General features: G+C 44.9%; 1 protein-coding gene across 1 annotated transcript in view; it reads right to left on the reverse strand.

Annotated features, from left to right (window-relative positions):
- The window catches only part of FHDC1 (FH2 domain containing 1), a 37,337-nt gene extending 20,508 nt beyond the window's left edge, over positions 1–16,829 (reverse strand). Inside the window, exons 1-4 of the mRNA XM_012783678.3 lie at positions 16,760–16,829; positions 10,010–10,640; positions 2,079–2,140; positions 1,316–1,418 (exon numbers count right to left, since the gene is read on the reverse strand). Coding sequence (XP_012639132.2) covers positions 1,316–1,418; positions 2,079–2,140; positions 10,010–10,504 — 660 coding nt within the window. The 5' untranslated portion in view covers positions 10,505–10,640; positions 16,760–16,829. The remainder of the gene's footprint in view (positions 1–1,315; positions 1,419–2,078; positions 2,141–10,009; positions 10,641–16,759) is intronic.
- Positions 16,830–17,331: the final 502 nt, after the last annotated feature.

Below are 17,331 nucleotides of genomic sequence, written 5' to 3' on the forward strand. Positions count from 1 at the left end.
CTTTTTAAAACTCTAATCAGTTAAAACCTATACATCCCAACGAAGATTTTGAAAATCCCCTTCTTTGTATAGAAAGACTAAGTTCTGTTCAGTATGTCAGTATGTATGATCCAGGGTAAATTGCGATTTAATGTACTTTTCCTTTAAGACTTTAAGACCCTTTACCAAGATTAATAATTGCCATTAATTAATCTTGGCTTAGGTTAATTACACTTAATTTGCAAACAGAAAACTTGAGATAGAGAGAGCGCCCCAGGTTATTAGATACACCTAGATAAAACTAGAGACTCTAGTTACTAAGATCCTAAATTTGGCATTGTGAGTTTAACATTAATCAATGTAAAAGAAAAAGTACAAATATATCTCTCTTGTTGTTATTAATGGCACTGAAGTCAAGTTCCATAAATTATGTGTGGGAAGAAGAGTGGGAAGCGGAGGGAGGAGTCAGAAGTGTGTGTGTGAAGAGGATAACTTATATAAGAAGTCACTCTTTACTTTTACTTATAAAGTACAAACTTTATAAGATTATTAAGAGTAAACTCTTAATTATTTAAGAGTAAACTCTTATTATTTAAGAGTTTACAAGCACACGCATTTGTATCATTTCTTATTGAATTTTTTAAAGGAATTTTTCTTCAGAAATAAAGGACAATATCCCAATAGTGGAAGATTTTATATTACTGTTACTCTGTTTTTTCCTATTAAGCTACTAACCATTCAACAATCCAGTTAATTTAGTCCAAACAAAAAAATAACTTTATGATACTATATTGCCATCACAGCAATTCTCACCTTTGAATCAAGTATGTAGACAACATTTATTAACAATTACCTACCTCCCCAAATTTTTAGAGCATCTTTATTCAAAACGGTTTTCTTTTTCTTTTTTTAAAGTCTATGTATTATAAAGTAACTTGACTAAAGGTCATCTTTAGATGATGGAAAAGGAACTGAAATGTGTTGAGCTCCCATGTGCCAAGAACCACGTTAGAGGCATAACTAGGGTTTAATCATCTTGACAATCCAATGAGGTAAGCGTCATTATCCTCCCTTTACAAGTGAGGAAACTAAAGTTCACAGGACTTAAGAACCTTGTCCAAGTTTCTCAATTAAGGCTACAGCTTGAGTTTGAACTTAGATTCTCTGACTCCATTACCCACGCTCTTTCTACGGGGTCACTTATTACTTTTATGTAAGAAAACCCTGGCTCTGGGTAGGAAAGTGCCTTATCCAGGTGGGTTTTTATACTCCTAAAAATATTAAGCTTTTATGATCACTCCTAACACATCCAAAACTCAAGCACCAAATTCCTTACCTCTTCTGACTCTGGCAAAAGCTTAAGAAAGTCTCGCAACGTCTCTGATCCATAATGCTCACTCTTTCCTTGATGAATATCTTCTACAATGGACTGAGGAGACCTTGAAAAGACAATGAATCACATTCCATTTTGTGTTTGCTGGAGTGCCAAGAGAGACACAAACCAGTGGAAAGTAAAACAAATCTCCTCCACCCTCCTCCCCATCCCGCCTCCTTCCTAATTTGGCCCGGTGGTTTTGTGTCAGTGCTCACCACAGCCCCACTGCTGGGAAAGGGGGGACCCTGACACACGGCTCAGAGGCCCCCTCACTCAGGGAACCATCCTGGGGCATCCCAGAAAGGTTGAAAGCAGCAACAACCACTAGGGGAAGAAAAATAACCCCCATTGGTCTCATTGGAACCCCTGCGGAGCCCTCTCCTTTCTACTTTAGAACATGTAAATTCAACCATAAAGCCAACCTCCACGGAAGGGGCAGCACTAAAGATGAATCTACAAATTCCCTGATGAGACAGGCCTGAATGGACGCCCTGGGGCCACTCTCCATAAACTTCAAGCCACTACATTATGTTGTCATGAAGGAAAACTGCTGAAAGTGACAGACGCTTGCAGACTCAAGTCATGTGTCTCAGAAGGATCTGAAGATGCGAGGAATGACTTTCACTCCTATTAGAATTAGAATTTTAGCTTGGTCACACCCACAGTCTTTGACACTCACAAGCAGGGACATGACTAAAGTTTCAAATGTGTGCAAAAATCTTACTTCTTAAATTGCTTAAGAAATATCCCAATGTTCATGCTCCGTTTTGCATCCAAGATAGTAATCTGAAAAAAATGGGGATATATAAGATTATTAAAGTACAAAAAAAATAATTGGAAAAAAGAAGAGAATTGAAACCTATCACATACAACACTAATTTATAAGAGGATAATTCCCAACATGTAAATATGGTGCCTAAATCGATAGTCCTAGCATAGTTTTACCAATATTACATTATTACCATCTCCCCAAACTTTCTGTGATGATATTATATTTCATCAACTGTACTAAGGATACATATCTATTTTAATATTATATAACTTATAATATATAGACAGTCCCAACTTAATGATGGGACTTCAGATTTAGACTTATGGTTTTTCAGCTTATTATGGGTTTATCAGGATGTAGCCCCATCATAAGTTGGGGAGAATCCCTAAGGCTGTTCTTTAGCATACACGGGAGATTGGTCCCAGGACCCCCTGTGATACCAAAATCCAAAGATGCTCAAGTCTCATATAAAATTGCATCGTATTTGCATATAACCTATACACAATCTCCTGTATACCTTAAACCATCTCTAGAATACTTATCACACCTAATGCAATGTAAATGTTATGTAAATAATTGTTATACTATATTTTAAAAAATTGTTATTTCGTTTATTGGTGTATTGTTATTTTTTATTGTGTTTTTTTCTTCCAATATTTTCGATTCCTGGTTGGTTAAATCTGAGGATGAAGAACCCATGGATGTGAAAGGCCAACTGGATAATATATGTTTAAAATTTTTTAAATTTAGCAATTTCCTCTTAGAATAATACAGCCCACACTCAAAAGCCTTGCTTTCAAAATGTAGGTCTTAGCACAGCAAGAAGCACATGAGATTTGAACTGAGAAAGTAAAAAATAACTCTGAAGATACTGCAGAATGAATCCCAACCCCAATTTATGGATATAAAAGAACCAATAAGGTTATTTTCAAACACATCATGAAATACTCAATTTTTTCTAAAATAAAGATGTCATTTTATTGAAAAAGACTATGTATGTCCAATAGCCCTTTAAAGAAGAAGTAATGTCATACATTTTATTTACTCAAAATTTTAAAAAGAAAATTCTTGTGCAGTGTGCATTTCACCAAGTCTAAGATGCATAATTTTTTTGAATTTTTAACACCTCTGGAATCAAGGTGTGTCTTATAATACACAGCATCTTTTGGTTTAATGAAATATGATATAGCTATTTTAACGCAGTGTTAAAACCCAGATTTTGGCTGCAATAGGTTTTAACTGTTTAAAATTAATAATTTATCAGACCAGAAATGAGAACTCTTTTTTGGTTTTTTACATACAGAGGCCATTTCTGTCTTTGGAAGTAAACATTCAGTATGTGTGGAGGAAAGATAACCTTAAAACTGCTGTATTTTTTTCCATTTGTTTTTTGGTAACAGGAGACTAGCTAAAATAGGGATGTTGTCATAATGTTCTTCCTTTCCAAATGTATGTAATTCATTGTGAACAAAAGAGAATCAGGTTTCAGACTAAATTCCTGATCTCTGGGTCTGTTTCTGAGTTTACAAGAAGCAGCAAGACTGCTAACCAACGTTAATATCACTTCCTGGCTATAAGGTTAAATTGTTACAAGAGTATGGTTGCCTTCTTTTGAAGACTGATCTTTAACAATCACATTATTTACTAATGTAGGGTTTATTTCATCTTAACACAATCACCTGCGAGCCATAAAATAAACTCCCAAGCTAAAAGAGCAGACTCCTCATTGGAATCCTACCCAGGGATTGCAGTTCAAGTTCAGTGTGAAGGAGGGAGGAGGAGAGAAAAAGAAAGGGTGAGAATAAAACCTGCCAAACTCAACACCCTTACAAGCCCATACCAAAAACAAAAAATCTCAATTTATTAAGATAGAAAACTGTGTTTATTACAATTCATAAATTAAAAGGCCACAGTAAGAACATGTATATTGCTACAATTATATACACATCCAAAGAACTTCCTCTGCCTTCACCTCCACCTAAAATGGGGAAATAACTTGTTTTATATTTCTGTCATTAATTGCCACTCTCTGCTATATTTAACCCTTGATTACAGCATCTTTCCACCCCCCACATGGCCCAAGCCCCACCCCTCAACCCTCTGGGACTCTGTACATTTGGCCTAGATCCAGAGCTATTGTTGGAAAAGCCAGGGAGAAAATTACTCTTATTAACCCTATGACAGATAAGGAAACTGAGCCTCAGAGATGTCATTATGTAGCTTTCCCAAGGCAGTATTTGAATTGAAATGTTAGACTGGGTTTCTATGATTCCTTCTCACTTGAGTTGCTATGAGTTTTATTTAGTATCAGTGATCTTCCTATAGAGATGCAGCAAACGTTCCCCCGCCAACCTGGCACGCACATTGGCAGTTTTCTCCAGGAATGGGTGCAGATTTGTAGAAAGCCCTCCATGCTGCCTGGCTAAGTCCCCTGCTGACCCCAGAGTTGTATGGGTGAAATGACAGACAGGAATCATGTTCTCCCCAGGCAAGACAGCCTCCAGGAGCCTAAGCCCTGGCCCTACAGAGCAACCCACCAACCTCAACATAGAGGCAGCCTCAGCCTGTAGCAGTTGTCGCTACAGCTCACGCTGTGTTTCAGAAACCGGTCACCATTTAAGAGAGCTCAATGGAATTCCTAAGGAAAAACTTGGCTGGCCAGGACTGAGCACCTTGCAAGGAAAACAGAGCCCAGCACTTCACTCAAACAACGTGAAAATGAGACAACTGATAACATTTAGGGACAGTCCCACTCTCTCCTGGCATCTTCGGATTTGCCTGGTGCACGAGGACTCTCTTTCTCTATCCATTTGATCCTTCTATAAAGCTATTATAAAAGTGACTGTTAAAGTCCTTTAAAGAGGGTTATCACTACACATGTAAATGAGCTTATCTCACTTCCCAAATGCTTGCTGTCTCAAAGCTGGGCCATTCAGAAATTGAACCCGTGTGGGATTGGCTGGTGTTCTGGAATCACTCAGAGCAGTGGAATCTGCACATGGGATCCCAGCGAGACTTGCTGGCTGCACAAGCTGACTAGTCAGAGACGAGAAACTGCCTGAAGAAAAGGGATGAACAGACCCGGCCAATGAATGAGCTGCATCACTCCCTTCCTCCCACCGGTTCTAATCAATTGGCAATCTACTCTTCTGGTCACAGCAGGACAGGCAGGACAGCCACTGAGGTCAGCGCCTGTAGCAGCAGGCACAGTCAGCGTTCCAGGGTTCATTAGTTCTTCCACTAAAAGTCCTACCGAAGAGTAGCAAACAAGGGAGCTAGAAATGTAAGGTAATGCAGGGTAGTGTGCTCAACTCACTTCAAGGATTTCCCACTGGGCTGTGACGGGGACCTGGGTCCCCACAGATTGCCAGGGTGGCCGCCCTTGTTCTGATGCCCCTCTGAGACAGAGTCAGCAGAGCTCTGCTACTCAGTAAGGGCAGTGGATGGCTGCCATGCCTCCTGCTAAAACCTGCGAGTAAGCGCTCCTAGTTTCTTCTACAATTCTTACAGTTTCACCTGGTCTCAATTCACTACAAAATCTGCCTCCCATGTCCTTTAAAGGAAGAAAAAACTTTTTCTTTAAGCTGTGGTGAAATACAAATAACATTTCCCACAACCATTTTGAAGGGTACAGTTCAGTGGCATTAAGTAATTAAGTACATCCATCTCTAGAATTCTTCACATCTTGCAAAAGTGAAACTCTGTGTCCATTAAACAATAACTTCCCGTTCCCCTCTGCCCAGCCCCTGGCAAGCACCATTCTACTTTCTGCCTCTATGAATTTGGCTACTCTCGTTACCTCATATAAGTGAAATCATTAAGTATTTGTCCTTTTGTGACAGGCCTATTTCACTTAGCATAATGTCCTCAAGGTGGAAGAATAAACTTTGTAAACCACTTTTGTTTCCATGTGTCGAAGGCGGCTTCTTTACTTAAGTAACACTACATAGTTGACTATTTCAATCCCACTTCAAATTCTGAGGCACAAAATTTCAAGTGTCTTCCTCTGTGCTCCAATCTGGACTTGGATTTTGTTTTTTGATAGTTTTTCATTGTCTTTTTAATTTTTGGTTGGCTATCAGTTGGAAATTGTTCTCCCCCCCCCACTACTTTGGGGAAAAAAATGAAAATCTGGTTGAACCACATTTTTTTCCCAAGTATATTTCAAATATTCTACCTAGTTCTACAGCTCTGGATTGTGAACATGTCCCAGAATTCTAGAACATACTGGGATCATAACAAATTCAGAAAGAATGACAGATACCTGAATTACAGCGTGGGAGAATAAAACATTACTTCTCATAAATTTAGAAAAACGAATCTTCCTTCCATACCTCCCTTCCCTCTTCCTCTGTCTCTCTCCTTTCCTCTTTTTCTAATTAGCTATTTTAGTTATTTAATATTTCCTATATGGTCAATGTAATATTGCCACAGATATCACAGTGTATGACCTCAAGTTTTTCAATATTTGTGTTTTCTTTGAGAGGTCTGATCTGTTGATGCCTTGTAAGCAAGTTCCTTTGAGCAGTTCTGTCCAGTTTAGTAAACTTTCGTTTTCTTTGGAGGATACCAAATGGCTAAGACATATATCCCTACACTTGAGAGCTGGTCAAACTTCAGAGGGAGACACATGCAGCCCCAAAGAACACTGGTGGGAGGCTCTGGGGGGACTGTCGGTAACAGATGGACAGTGAACTACAAGCTTCTCAGGGGATAAGATCAGTGCACTCTGAAAAGGTGAGTTTGAGCTGAATCTTTTTATTATCATCCTTAATAATATATCTTTATTTCTAATTACTTCATTACTTGTTATTATTGTACCATCACATCTGTAGTCTTTTCAAGTTAATTTTTAGTTTACAAAGACACAAGAATACTAATATTTCATAATCTTTTTTCCCCTTTACTTAATGTCCTAATTTACTATGTTAAGAGTTGTTCTTTCTAAGTTCAGCCATTCTCAAACCCAAATCTTCCCTGTCTTCTGGCAAATTCTTCCTCTGGAGTATAATGGAACTTATTTGTCATGATTTACAAGCCCTTTAAAGTATAAGCCAGTCACAGAATGTTAGGCTGTTTCCGTAGGAGGTTATTATATTTCAAGGGGACATAATCTGATCCTCGGCACGTCTCAACCTCCAGAATTGTGGCCTGTGTTGTGACGTGCTGATGCCACGTTTCTAGGCTCAGGATTGGTCCCTCTGCTGACCATGTGGTTGGGGGTATTCTCCAGTCTACACGGACAGATGGTGACAACTATTACTTTTGACCCTGGACTCTACTTATTGCAGTGAGTTGGAAGATTTATTACTGATCCTTGTCAGATTATAGCTCTGCTGAGTTATAACTTCTTTAGAAGAAAATCTAAGGAGGAAAGGAAGTTGCATGTACCATATTCTTTTACTGAAAAAAAGTTTATATACTACTTCAAGCCAGGTTGGAAACAACATGAAAAATTGAACATAATTCTGGATAACGTCTGTTATGCAACAATATTACCTAACATGCATTTAAATGGATCAATCTAAACTACTTATTATACCTGAATACTGAAGAGTTGATGAGTTAGATTATCTTATGATACACAGTCATGGCATCATAATTTTTCTTTCCAGTATGCTGTCTCTCAGATTAAGACCTACAAATGTTGAAAGTAAAGATCTTTGTGCACCAATGTTCATGGCAGCATTAATCACAATAGCCAAATTGTGGAAGCAACTCAACTGTCCAAGGACAGATGAATGGAAAACCAAAATGTGGTATATACACACAGTGGAGTATTATTTCGCCTTAAAATTGTGACACATGCTACAACATGCATGAACCTTGAGGACATTATGCTAAGTGAAATAAGTCAGTCACAAAAGAAACAAGTACTGTGTGATTCCACTTATATGAGATACCAAGAGCAGTCAAACGCACAGAGACAGAAAGTAGACTGGTGGTTGCCAGGGGCTGTGGAAGAAGGGAATGGGAAGTTAATGTCTAATCGACACAGAGATTCAGTTTTGTAAGATGCAAAGAGTTCTGAAGATGGATGATGGTGATGGCTGCATGACAATGTGAATGTACTTAATGTTACTGAAATGTACGCTTAAAAATGGTTAAGATGGTCAATTTTATGTTATATGTATTTTTTGCCACAATTAAAAATAATTTTGAAAATATATTTTAAGATAGTTCTTAAAAGAAGAAGTTAAATCTACCTAGGATGCAGGGGTAGAGGAAGGTGAGAAGAGAGACTTTTCCCCCTCAATTTTAGATCTGGCCTGGAAATGGACATTTCTGCATCTGCCACAGTTGGGAAAAGCTGCCACACATGCCTGCCACTTTCCTCCCTGAGTGGTTCTTAATCTCTATTTAATTCACAAACATAAAGCAGCAAGTCCCTTGAAACTTTCCCAATTCACCAATGATGCTACCCAGTCTGTCTTGCCAGCCACCTCCTCAGGGACAAGGTGAGCTGACCCCCTTCTGTTACAGGAGCTGCCCTGAGACATACGCCTCATTTCCCACCATTTCTTCAGTATTCTTGCATTTCAGTAAGGAGAGTGAGGAGACTATGGTGAGAAATGACCTACTGTACAATAAAGAACCTCTGTTGGGAGCTGGGGCAAAGGCCAGGGTACTAAGGAAATGACTTCTTGCTCCTTCCAATATTGAAAGGATACTCTTAACGAATAAAAGGACTTTGCATAAAAGGAAGAGACAGGAAAGCCTGTGTTCAGCACTGAAAGCACGAAGCGTTCTCTTGAAGATATCCTTCTCAAATTTATTTCACAGTTCACACTTAATTTTAATCCCAGTGTTCTCTGCATTTCATAATAAATAGACTCTTGGCTATTTCAACAGGGAACCATACAACCAGCTTTAAGGGCCCCCAGGTGAATTAGTGGAGAGAAGGAGTTAACATGAGCCAGAAAGAGAAAAGAGGTCAATATTGTTGGCTCAAGAATTCAATAATGCAGAGAGCTGCTACTTCATCCCAGGGCCCTGCCCACTCTCTTATCTAGTCAACTCCATCTTTGACCTATTTTCTCTGCTCCTTTACAACAGATTTTTTTAAATGATGGATTTATGTTGTCTTTTTTTCTTCTCTCTTCCTCTCTTTTGCTGTTTTTGTTGTTGTTTTCTGGGCAGCGTTCTTTCCTTTTAATCCTTAAGTTCCTAATTATTTCTTCTAGTCAGTAGAGGTTTCTTAATTTACTTTCATGTTTTGAAACTGACTGTATTTACAAATGCAATGTTAGACTCAGTTTCTATAATACATGGAGATCTGTAGCTCTATCTAGGGTCATGCTCTCAGTTAACTTCTTATACTTTAATAGCTTTACTGATTTTCTCAAAGTAACACATTTATGCTTCCTATAAAGTCTACCTGAAAGTAGCTTTATGTTTTGGCTCTCTGGAAATCTCTGTTCCATAATGGTCATAACTTAATTTAAGATCTGAGGAATGAAGGCTATCTCAAAAGACTTGCTAAAGAAAAACTGAAGAGGAAAGTAAAGGTAAAATTCCTAAGGGTGGATATTAGTTGATGTGATTGAACAAAAGGCATTTTGTCCCAGACAGCTCCAGTTCATCCCAGATAACCAAGTTTAGGAACTCAGCTTTTTGTTTCAACAGATGCTAACAATAGTGGACTTGAGCAGAATTTCTCCACCATGGGAACTCTCAGCAGATGTGCTAGACAAGGCTGTGCTGAGAGGCCAAAGAGCAATGCCCCAAAGAGCATGTTCTGTGCCTAAGGTCATAGTCCACCAGGAAGTCTGGGAGGATAGGGCACACACACACTTCTGCGATGCTCAGCGCAAGCTTATCACATAAGGCCCTGACAATGCGGTCAGTGTGTTAAGGATTACCCCTCCACGTTCCATTCTTACCTCTTCTCGAGTGTCTCTGAAGGATGAGTTTAAACTCCCTCCTCTCCTAGAAAGGGAAGACTTGGTAGGGTCTTCTTGCTGCCCAAAGAGCTCCTCGATGGTCTTTGTATCGATTTGGTAGTGATGCTGCTGCCTGGCTGCCAAGGTCCAGATGTTGGTTTTGCCACGAACTTGCTCCTCTGGAATGGTTTTCCAAAAAAAGCTTCTCATCCGCTTTTTCTGACCAAGCTGGCTGTAGCCGTTCATGTGGGAAATCGGGGGTGGTCCTGGAGGGGGAGGTGGGACAGGAGCGCCCCCAGGTAGTGGAGGTGGTAGGGGTGGAGGAGGAGAGGGAGGAAACCCCTCCCCTAAATATGGACATGGTGGAGGCGGAGGGGGCGGAGGAGGTGGAGGGGCTGCTGGCGGTGGTGTTTGCCCAATCATGAATCCAGCTGCTGTGGTGACAGTCCCATTTTCTTTATCACTGACCAAGGAGACACAATTCATAACATGCATAGTACTGCTGTCTTCTGAGGAGATAATTTCTTGACCTTGGAGAAGCAGACACAAACATCAAACTTGTGCCATACTTTTTCACCTGCTATCTGCTGCCACCAAAACGGGCAACTACACTGCAGGGCATCTTCCAAACCTACCAAGACAAAACAAATGCAAAAATCAACATAGGCAAACACATTGTCATATTAGCTCTTCCCTTCAGAGGCTAGTGTCAATCCTCCCATATTAGTTGGATTAAGATTAGTGGGGGCAACAGCCCCCAAAGCGCATTAAAAGGAATTAATACTTTTTAAAATATGAACCAAATTTTACTATCTGGAAATACTGCCTAGGCAGCACCAATAAGTCCAATTTGGAAACCTTCCATTAATCAATAAATAACATATTTATTGAGAGCCTATAGGTTCAGCAAGTATTGTTCACTTCATGAATAAACTACTTGTTCACTAACTGGTTCATTCTCTTCAGGCAATGGATACCCAACCCCTAGGGAAACTGCCCAAATTGCTGAAGCATTAGGCATTAGTGACCCTGCCTTTTTCCAGTCTGGACACGTTTCCTACCAATCAGTAGGTCAAAAGGCATCTTCTACCTTGTACAGAACAGGTAGGGCATTTGGATGACAAAATAATGGCCTAGCTCATTTCCCTGGGGTCAGGGCTACCACGTTCCTGGTGACGTGGCTTCTCCTCAAAGAGAGTAAAAAAATGGCAGACGTGAGGATTAAAGGTCCCAGCTCTAAATCAAGCTTCACTGATTACAATTTTAGACAAGTCACTTTGCGTCACCAGACTTGAGTTTTCCCATTTGTAAAATTAGGAGGCTACACTGAATGACCTCTATCTATCTCTCCTTCCGATGCTATCATCTTGGATTCCAGTTAGGCCACTCTTTGGAAACCACGTACCTCTTCTGCTTCTTCTGTGACATTTATAGCAAAGAAGAGACACACACAAGGACATGCTGCCACATGTTTGTCCCTGATCCACACAGTCACCAACTTACTTTGGTGGCTTGTATTTTTATGAAACTTTAAATGTTTGTTTTTGATGTTGGGTTGTTTCTGACCTGGTGTGAAACAGGGGTCAAAACAACTCTATTTCTTCAGACATCGGGACAGGTAAGTGGGGGTGTGAAGGAAGAGACCCTGTATAGGCTACCAAGTGAGAGTGTGAAAAGGGGTCTTTTTCCTCCATATCACAAAGGGCCATAGAGAGGGGCTTTCTACACTGGACTTCTGGGTGTAATTATCTTTTTACGGCATCACTGTCAACGCCCATACTTACAAACACAAGTTGGTTAAACAATACTGGATTATACAGGTGTAAACTGATATTACTAATTAAAATATTATGAAATTTTTTACACAGAACCACATTGAAAAGGCAGGATTGCCTTGGGAATGAGACTGGAGATGCTAGAAGTAGACTACTTTATCTCAGAACCCATTTCTGCTACTTCCTAGATGTGTGACCGGAGCAGAGGCAGGTTATTTAACTTTCAGAATCCTCATCTACAATATTAGGACATACTTGTTTCATTGGTTTGTATAAGAATATTATGAGCTAACACATGTATAGTCCTGACCAAGATGCCTGGTACATAGTTAGCTATAACAACAATAACAAGCCGGTCTCATATGTGCACATGATTTTTCCCTTTCTTTTTCCAAGCATGACGTTTCCTTTAAAATATGTATTGGGTTTAGAGATAAGATGCCAAGTTACGCCTGGCTGCTGGAAACATACTTGTAATATTTCCATTCTTTGCTATCGAAGTTTATGGTTTGTGAGATTTGTTCTTTTTCAATGCTCAGTGATTATATATTAAATTGTCTCTACATTTCAGTGCTCAGTAATTATATATTAATTGTCTCTACATAAAAATAAATATTTTTATGAAACATTTGAATATTTTAATTCTGAAAACTGCCTGTATATGCATAGAAAATTGCATTGCCAACCATTAACTGGATAATATTTTTTTTGCCATTTTTAGGTGAACAATTCAGTGGCATAAAGTACATTCACAGTTTTGTTCAACCATCACCAGCAGATAATTTTTTAAAAAGTAAAACTGAAAATATTTATCCAAGCTGAGTTACAGTTCACTTGAGATGCAACTGGCTTTTAGAAGGAGTTTTCATAATTATCAGTAGGGGCATAACTAGGCTGTTTTCATAGTTGGCACCCCTAAAGCAAATGACTCATTGTCAATTACAGTTTATAGTTATATTTGAACTCTTCTTTTTCAAGACTGTACAGGTAATTTTGGCAGTTTATCCTTACATATTTTAAAATACTTCTGTACATAAAATATCTCATGTATAGAAGAGCTACTAATCCTCAATTCACCTCCAATTCCAGATATGCTGACTTGTTCACAGATTATCCCTCTTAAGAATGGCAATAAGCTAAAAAAGGTCTCCAACCTAGAAAGCAATAACTCATTCAGTGCTGTATATATACAGATGTGCCATTAAACCTCACAAAGCAAATACAGAGATACTAATAAAGACTGAGAAGGACTATACACTCAAAGGTTGTGCAACATCACTGTCTCCTAACACCGAAGCCCAAAAGGATGCTTTGGGAGTAGTGTGCTTTGCAGAGGAAATACTAGATAAAAGCTTGTCAAAGTAAAAAGTGACACATGTTAGTTCTGCATTGGCATGGTTCTAACCGCTGCCTCATCTTGAGAATGAATGTTATTTTTAAAAGTTTAAGGGACAGTCAGCTGTGGTAGCTCATACCTGTAATTCCAGCACTTTGGGAGGCCAGAGTGGGAGAATTGCTTGAGGCCAGGAATTCGAGACCAGCCTGAGCAACACAGTGAGACCCGTTTCTTAAAAAAAAAAAAAAAAAAAAAGTTTAAGGGACAAAAGAAAATGTATAACATTGTCCCTGGTATGTTGTCTGGTTAATTTTTTCCCAGGGTAACATACAGGATGCTGGCCCCCTAACAGCATCTGCACTTGATCTTTGCCAAAAGGCAGAGAAGTTATCCCAACAGCTTCTAATTAATCAGTTCACCACCAATGATTAGTTAAGACAATAATACTTTTACTACCCTTCCTTCAACAGGGCTTCCCCCAGGCCAGGATTTCCAGTGTCAAAGAGGGAGTAGGAAAGGGAGAGTGCAGACAGAATTTGAACCCTTTCCATAGTCACAGAAATTAAAATAGAGGTTGCACAAAGAATATTCAATTTACAGTACTTCACTGTACTGTCCACAGGGAAGATGCAAACACATTCTCTCCAGGTGTGCTAAGAGAATGCAGGTGATGCCGCAGCCCTAAAAGGCACTCACTGCCTGCTTCTCACAGCTGGCCCCAACAGGGACCATGGGCTTAGCCCCAGCTCTGTCTGGAAAATGTCAGTGTCCCATCAATCTCCCCAGGGCAGACAGAGACAGCTTGCATTTAACATCTCACCTACAGGCTGGAGGCCACAGCAGCAGGAGGGACAGCTGCTAAGGCTTACAAATGCCCAGCCCTGAGTCAAATGCAGAGCTGTCATGGTTGGGCTCTGAAGATGAGAACTTTTCCTCAAGTCCCCTGAGTGCTAATCATGGTCCATCAGAGGTGTGTTTGAGAGATTTAACTATGGGAAATTTCAACAAGATGATGCTGTGATCTTGCACTTAACCTTTAGTTAACTGGCAAGCAAAAAGGCACAGAATGAGAATGTTCACAAGGGTGCACAGCCCTCTGGCCCCCTCCTACGCTCTCTTACCTAAAGAGCCCGCACTCCTTTGCCCCTGGTGTCAGAAACACCATGAGAGTTCCATTCTCTTGAAGGGAGAGGGCAGCACAGAAGAAAAGAGTATGCAGGCTCCATCTCGCAGTGCATTTAAGAGGAAAACATTTTCCTGTAGCCAGTTCAGAGCTCAGGGCTTTCGTGAAAGAGGACCAGTAGGGCCTTGTTGCTCAGCTGGTCACTCACTCCCTTGGTCAACAGTAATCGAAAGTGACACCAAGGAAAACCTGCCAGAAAACCTTTCCCCTTGACTCCTGGCATGTGTCACAGGTGAGGTGGGGGCAGGAAGGGCTGGCCCACAGCTTCTAATAAGATCGGGACAGAGCAAGGCGGGTTTGCAGAGAGGAGGCAGAGAAACACACACAGCCCTGTTTTATATGGGGGCGAAGAAAGGGTGGGGAGAGGACGGGCAATTCTAAAATATGGAACATTCGCTCTAACTCGTTGGGAAAAAGCTCCTCCGCCCTCGCCTTTCAAAACCTTCCCTGATCATTAAACACCGAATGTCAGTCAGTGCAACCGGAGTCGGACCAGAGCTGGAAACCCGACTTCACCTTAGCTCCCCAAGCTGCGGCGAAAGAGCCCAGAGGGACGCGCGTGCAGACACCGCGCTCCACCCCCAGCGCACGCGACGTTCGCAGATGCCCTGGCAGCAGCTGCGGGCGCAGACGGAGAACGCCTGGTTTTGAATGCACATTTTCAACCAAGATAAAACGCGCGCGAGTGCCAAAGGATGCTCCAGAGACAGGGAAGGAACGCTGGCTACTCAGCCCAGGAAGCCAACTGTGGGACACCAGAGGGGGGTCACAGACGGCCGAGCACTAGAGGTGGTTTCTGTGCAAACAGATGTTTGAAAACTGACCACTAAGTCCTGGGGAAACTCGTCGTGGAGGGCACCGGGAGCCCGATTTCTTTCCATTTAGTCCGGATACGCAGTAGTTCACTAGGTCTAAGCACGGGCGAGCGGTCCCCACCCCCCCTCCGTCCCCAGCCCCGCGCCCCGCCGCCGGTCACTCACCAGAACGCCACCGGCTCGGCCGCCTCCCGCCGCGCCCCCTGCCAGGTCTCAAAGGGCGCCGCGAGCCCCGCCAGCGCCGCCCCCCGCCGCGCTCCCGGGAACGCCACGGCGGCCGCGTTGGGGCAGCGGAGGGACCGAGTGGGCGGTCCCCCGGGCCGCGGAGCCCGGCCGGGTCCTTATCTGCGCCCACCAGGAGCGCGTCGCGGCGGCGAGGGTGGGGCGCCGGTGCGCGGCGGAGATAGACGCGCACACGCGCCGCGCACGCTCTGCGGGGCCGAGGGCGCCCGGGGGAGGCCGCCGAGCCCAGCGGACACGACGGGGCCGGGGAAGCCACGCCGGGGAAGGGCTTGACCCTCCGCCTCCCGGGAGCGCCGGCCGCTCTTCCCCCTCGGCGGGAGCGACTGGATCGGGCGCCGCGCGCGCTCACCCCTCCCCGGCCTCCTCGGGTCGGGGCGGGCCAGGGGGTGCTCGGTCCCGCCCCCCGCCCCGAGGGGCCCAGGCTTTGGAGCCCACGCCCCCCAGCCGCGCCGAGTCCGGGCGCCCGCCCCTCTGCGGGGGCCGCCACACAAAGCTCCCAGGAGCGGGAGGGGAGGGCGCGCCAGGGGAGGGGGCCGTGCGATTGAAGCTAGAGGGGGGCCCTCCGGTTCGCGGTCCCGGGGCAGCGGCGGCCGCCCGCCCTGGGCCCCGCCTCTCCTCGAGCGTCCGCGGCGACACCTCCCCAAGTCCCGGGTCTGGGTCGAGGGCGCGAGCGAGAGAGCCTCCCGGCCGCACTGCGGCTCGCCCGAAAGGGTGCAGGGAGAGCCGGCGAGAAAACCACAGAGGGGAGACTCCTGGCGTTCGGAACCGGAGTCAGAGGATTCAACAGAACGCGCGGTCCAACAGCTGGGGGCATCGCCGCGCCCGGAGGGTGACCCGCCAGCCCACCCGTCTCCCTCCTCCGGCTTCTGGCCAGCGCGGGGCGCAACTTCTCACCAAACTTCGCACGGCCAGAGCAAGTGTGCGAGAGCGAGAACTGCCTAGTTCTGGGTCTCCATCACCGGGCTCGGTCCCCGCCAACCCCGCACCCACTGTCACAGCGGCAAGTCGTGGCTCCCGGCTGGCGAGGGAGCAGAGCGCGGCGCCCGGCTGCGCGTCGAGTGCGGGGACTCCTGCTCCCTCCGACCGGCCGGGACAAACTCGGGGCGGGGGTGCAGTTGATCTGAAAGTTGTACCTAAAGCTCAATAACCCACCCAGGTCCGATCCAACCCCGAGGCAGCCCGCGATGGAGCTGGTTCTCCGAACGCGGTCCAGACCCGCGCGTCTTCGCCTCCAGGGTAAGGGAGGCCGCCAGCCCCCCGGGCGGGTGCGAGGGCTCGAACCTCCTCCCCAGCCTTCCCAGCGAGGCTCCAAGGAAGCCGAGACCCCGCGCTCACCGGCCGCCCTCCCCGGCGCCCCGAGCCCGGGAGCTCTGGCTCCGGCGCCCGACCCCCACTCACCTGCGCCGGCGCCCCCCGCTCGCCGCGCGCACCGCCGCAGCCTCCAGCCGCAGTCTCCCAGCGCCGCCGCCGCCTCCGCGGTCACTGCAGGCCCCGCCGCCCGCGGCCGCGAGGGGCAGGGCGGGGCGGGGCGCAGCCGCGGCCTCAGGTAACAATGCTGCAGACGAGGCTGCTCCTCCAGCCGGCCGCGAAGGGCAGCACGCCCTTTCCTGCTCCGCCCCCTTCCTCGCTCCCCCTTCCACCCTCTGAGCGCCACCGTCGCCGCCACCGCGCTCGCCCTCACCTGCGCGGGGCCCCGAGGGCCTGGAAGCTGCCACCGGGCACGCTGCACCTGGCGCCCGAACACTGGCTGGGGCAGGGCCGTGGGCCGCGGAGGGAAGTAGGGGCGGCGGGAGACGGAGATAGCTGGGCTGCCGAGGACAGCCAGGTGTCCTCGGGAACGAGCGAGGGGAGGCGCCAAGCTGGCTTCTGAACCGGCGAGTGCCTTCCACAAAGGAGCCTGTGCCGCAGCCTCCGGGACACCCTCCCCTGCGCACACGCGCGCGCACACACCGCAACTCACATGCACGCAC

The sequence above is a fragment of the Microcebus murinus genome, chromosome 15 (genome assembly GCF_040939455.1).
Source record: "Microcebus murinus isolate Inina chromosome 15, M.murinus_Inina_mat1.0, whole genome shotgun sequence".
Classification (NCBI taxonomy): domain Eukaryota; kingdom Metazoa; phylum Chordata; class Mammalia; order Primates; family Cheirogaleidae; genus Microcebus; species Microcebus murinus.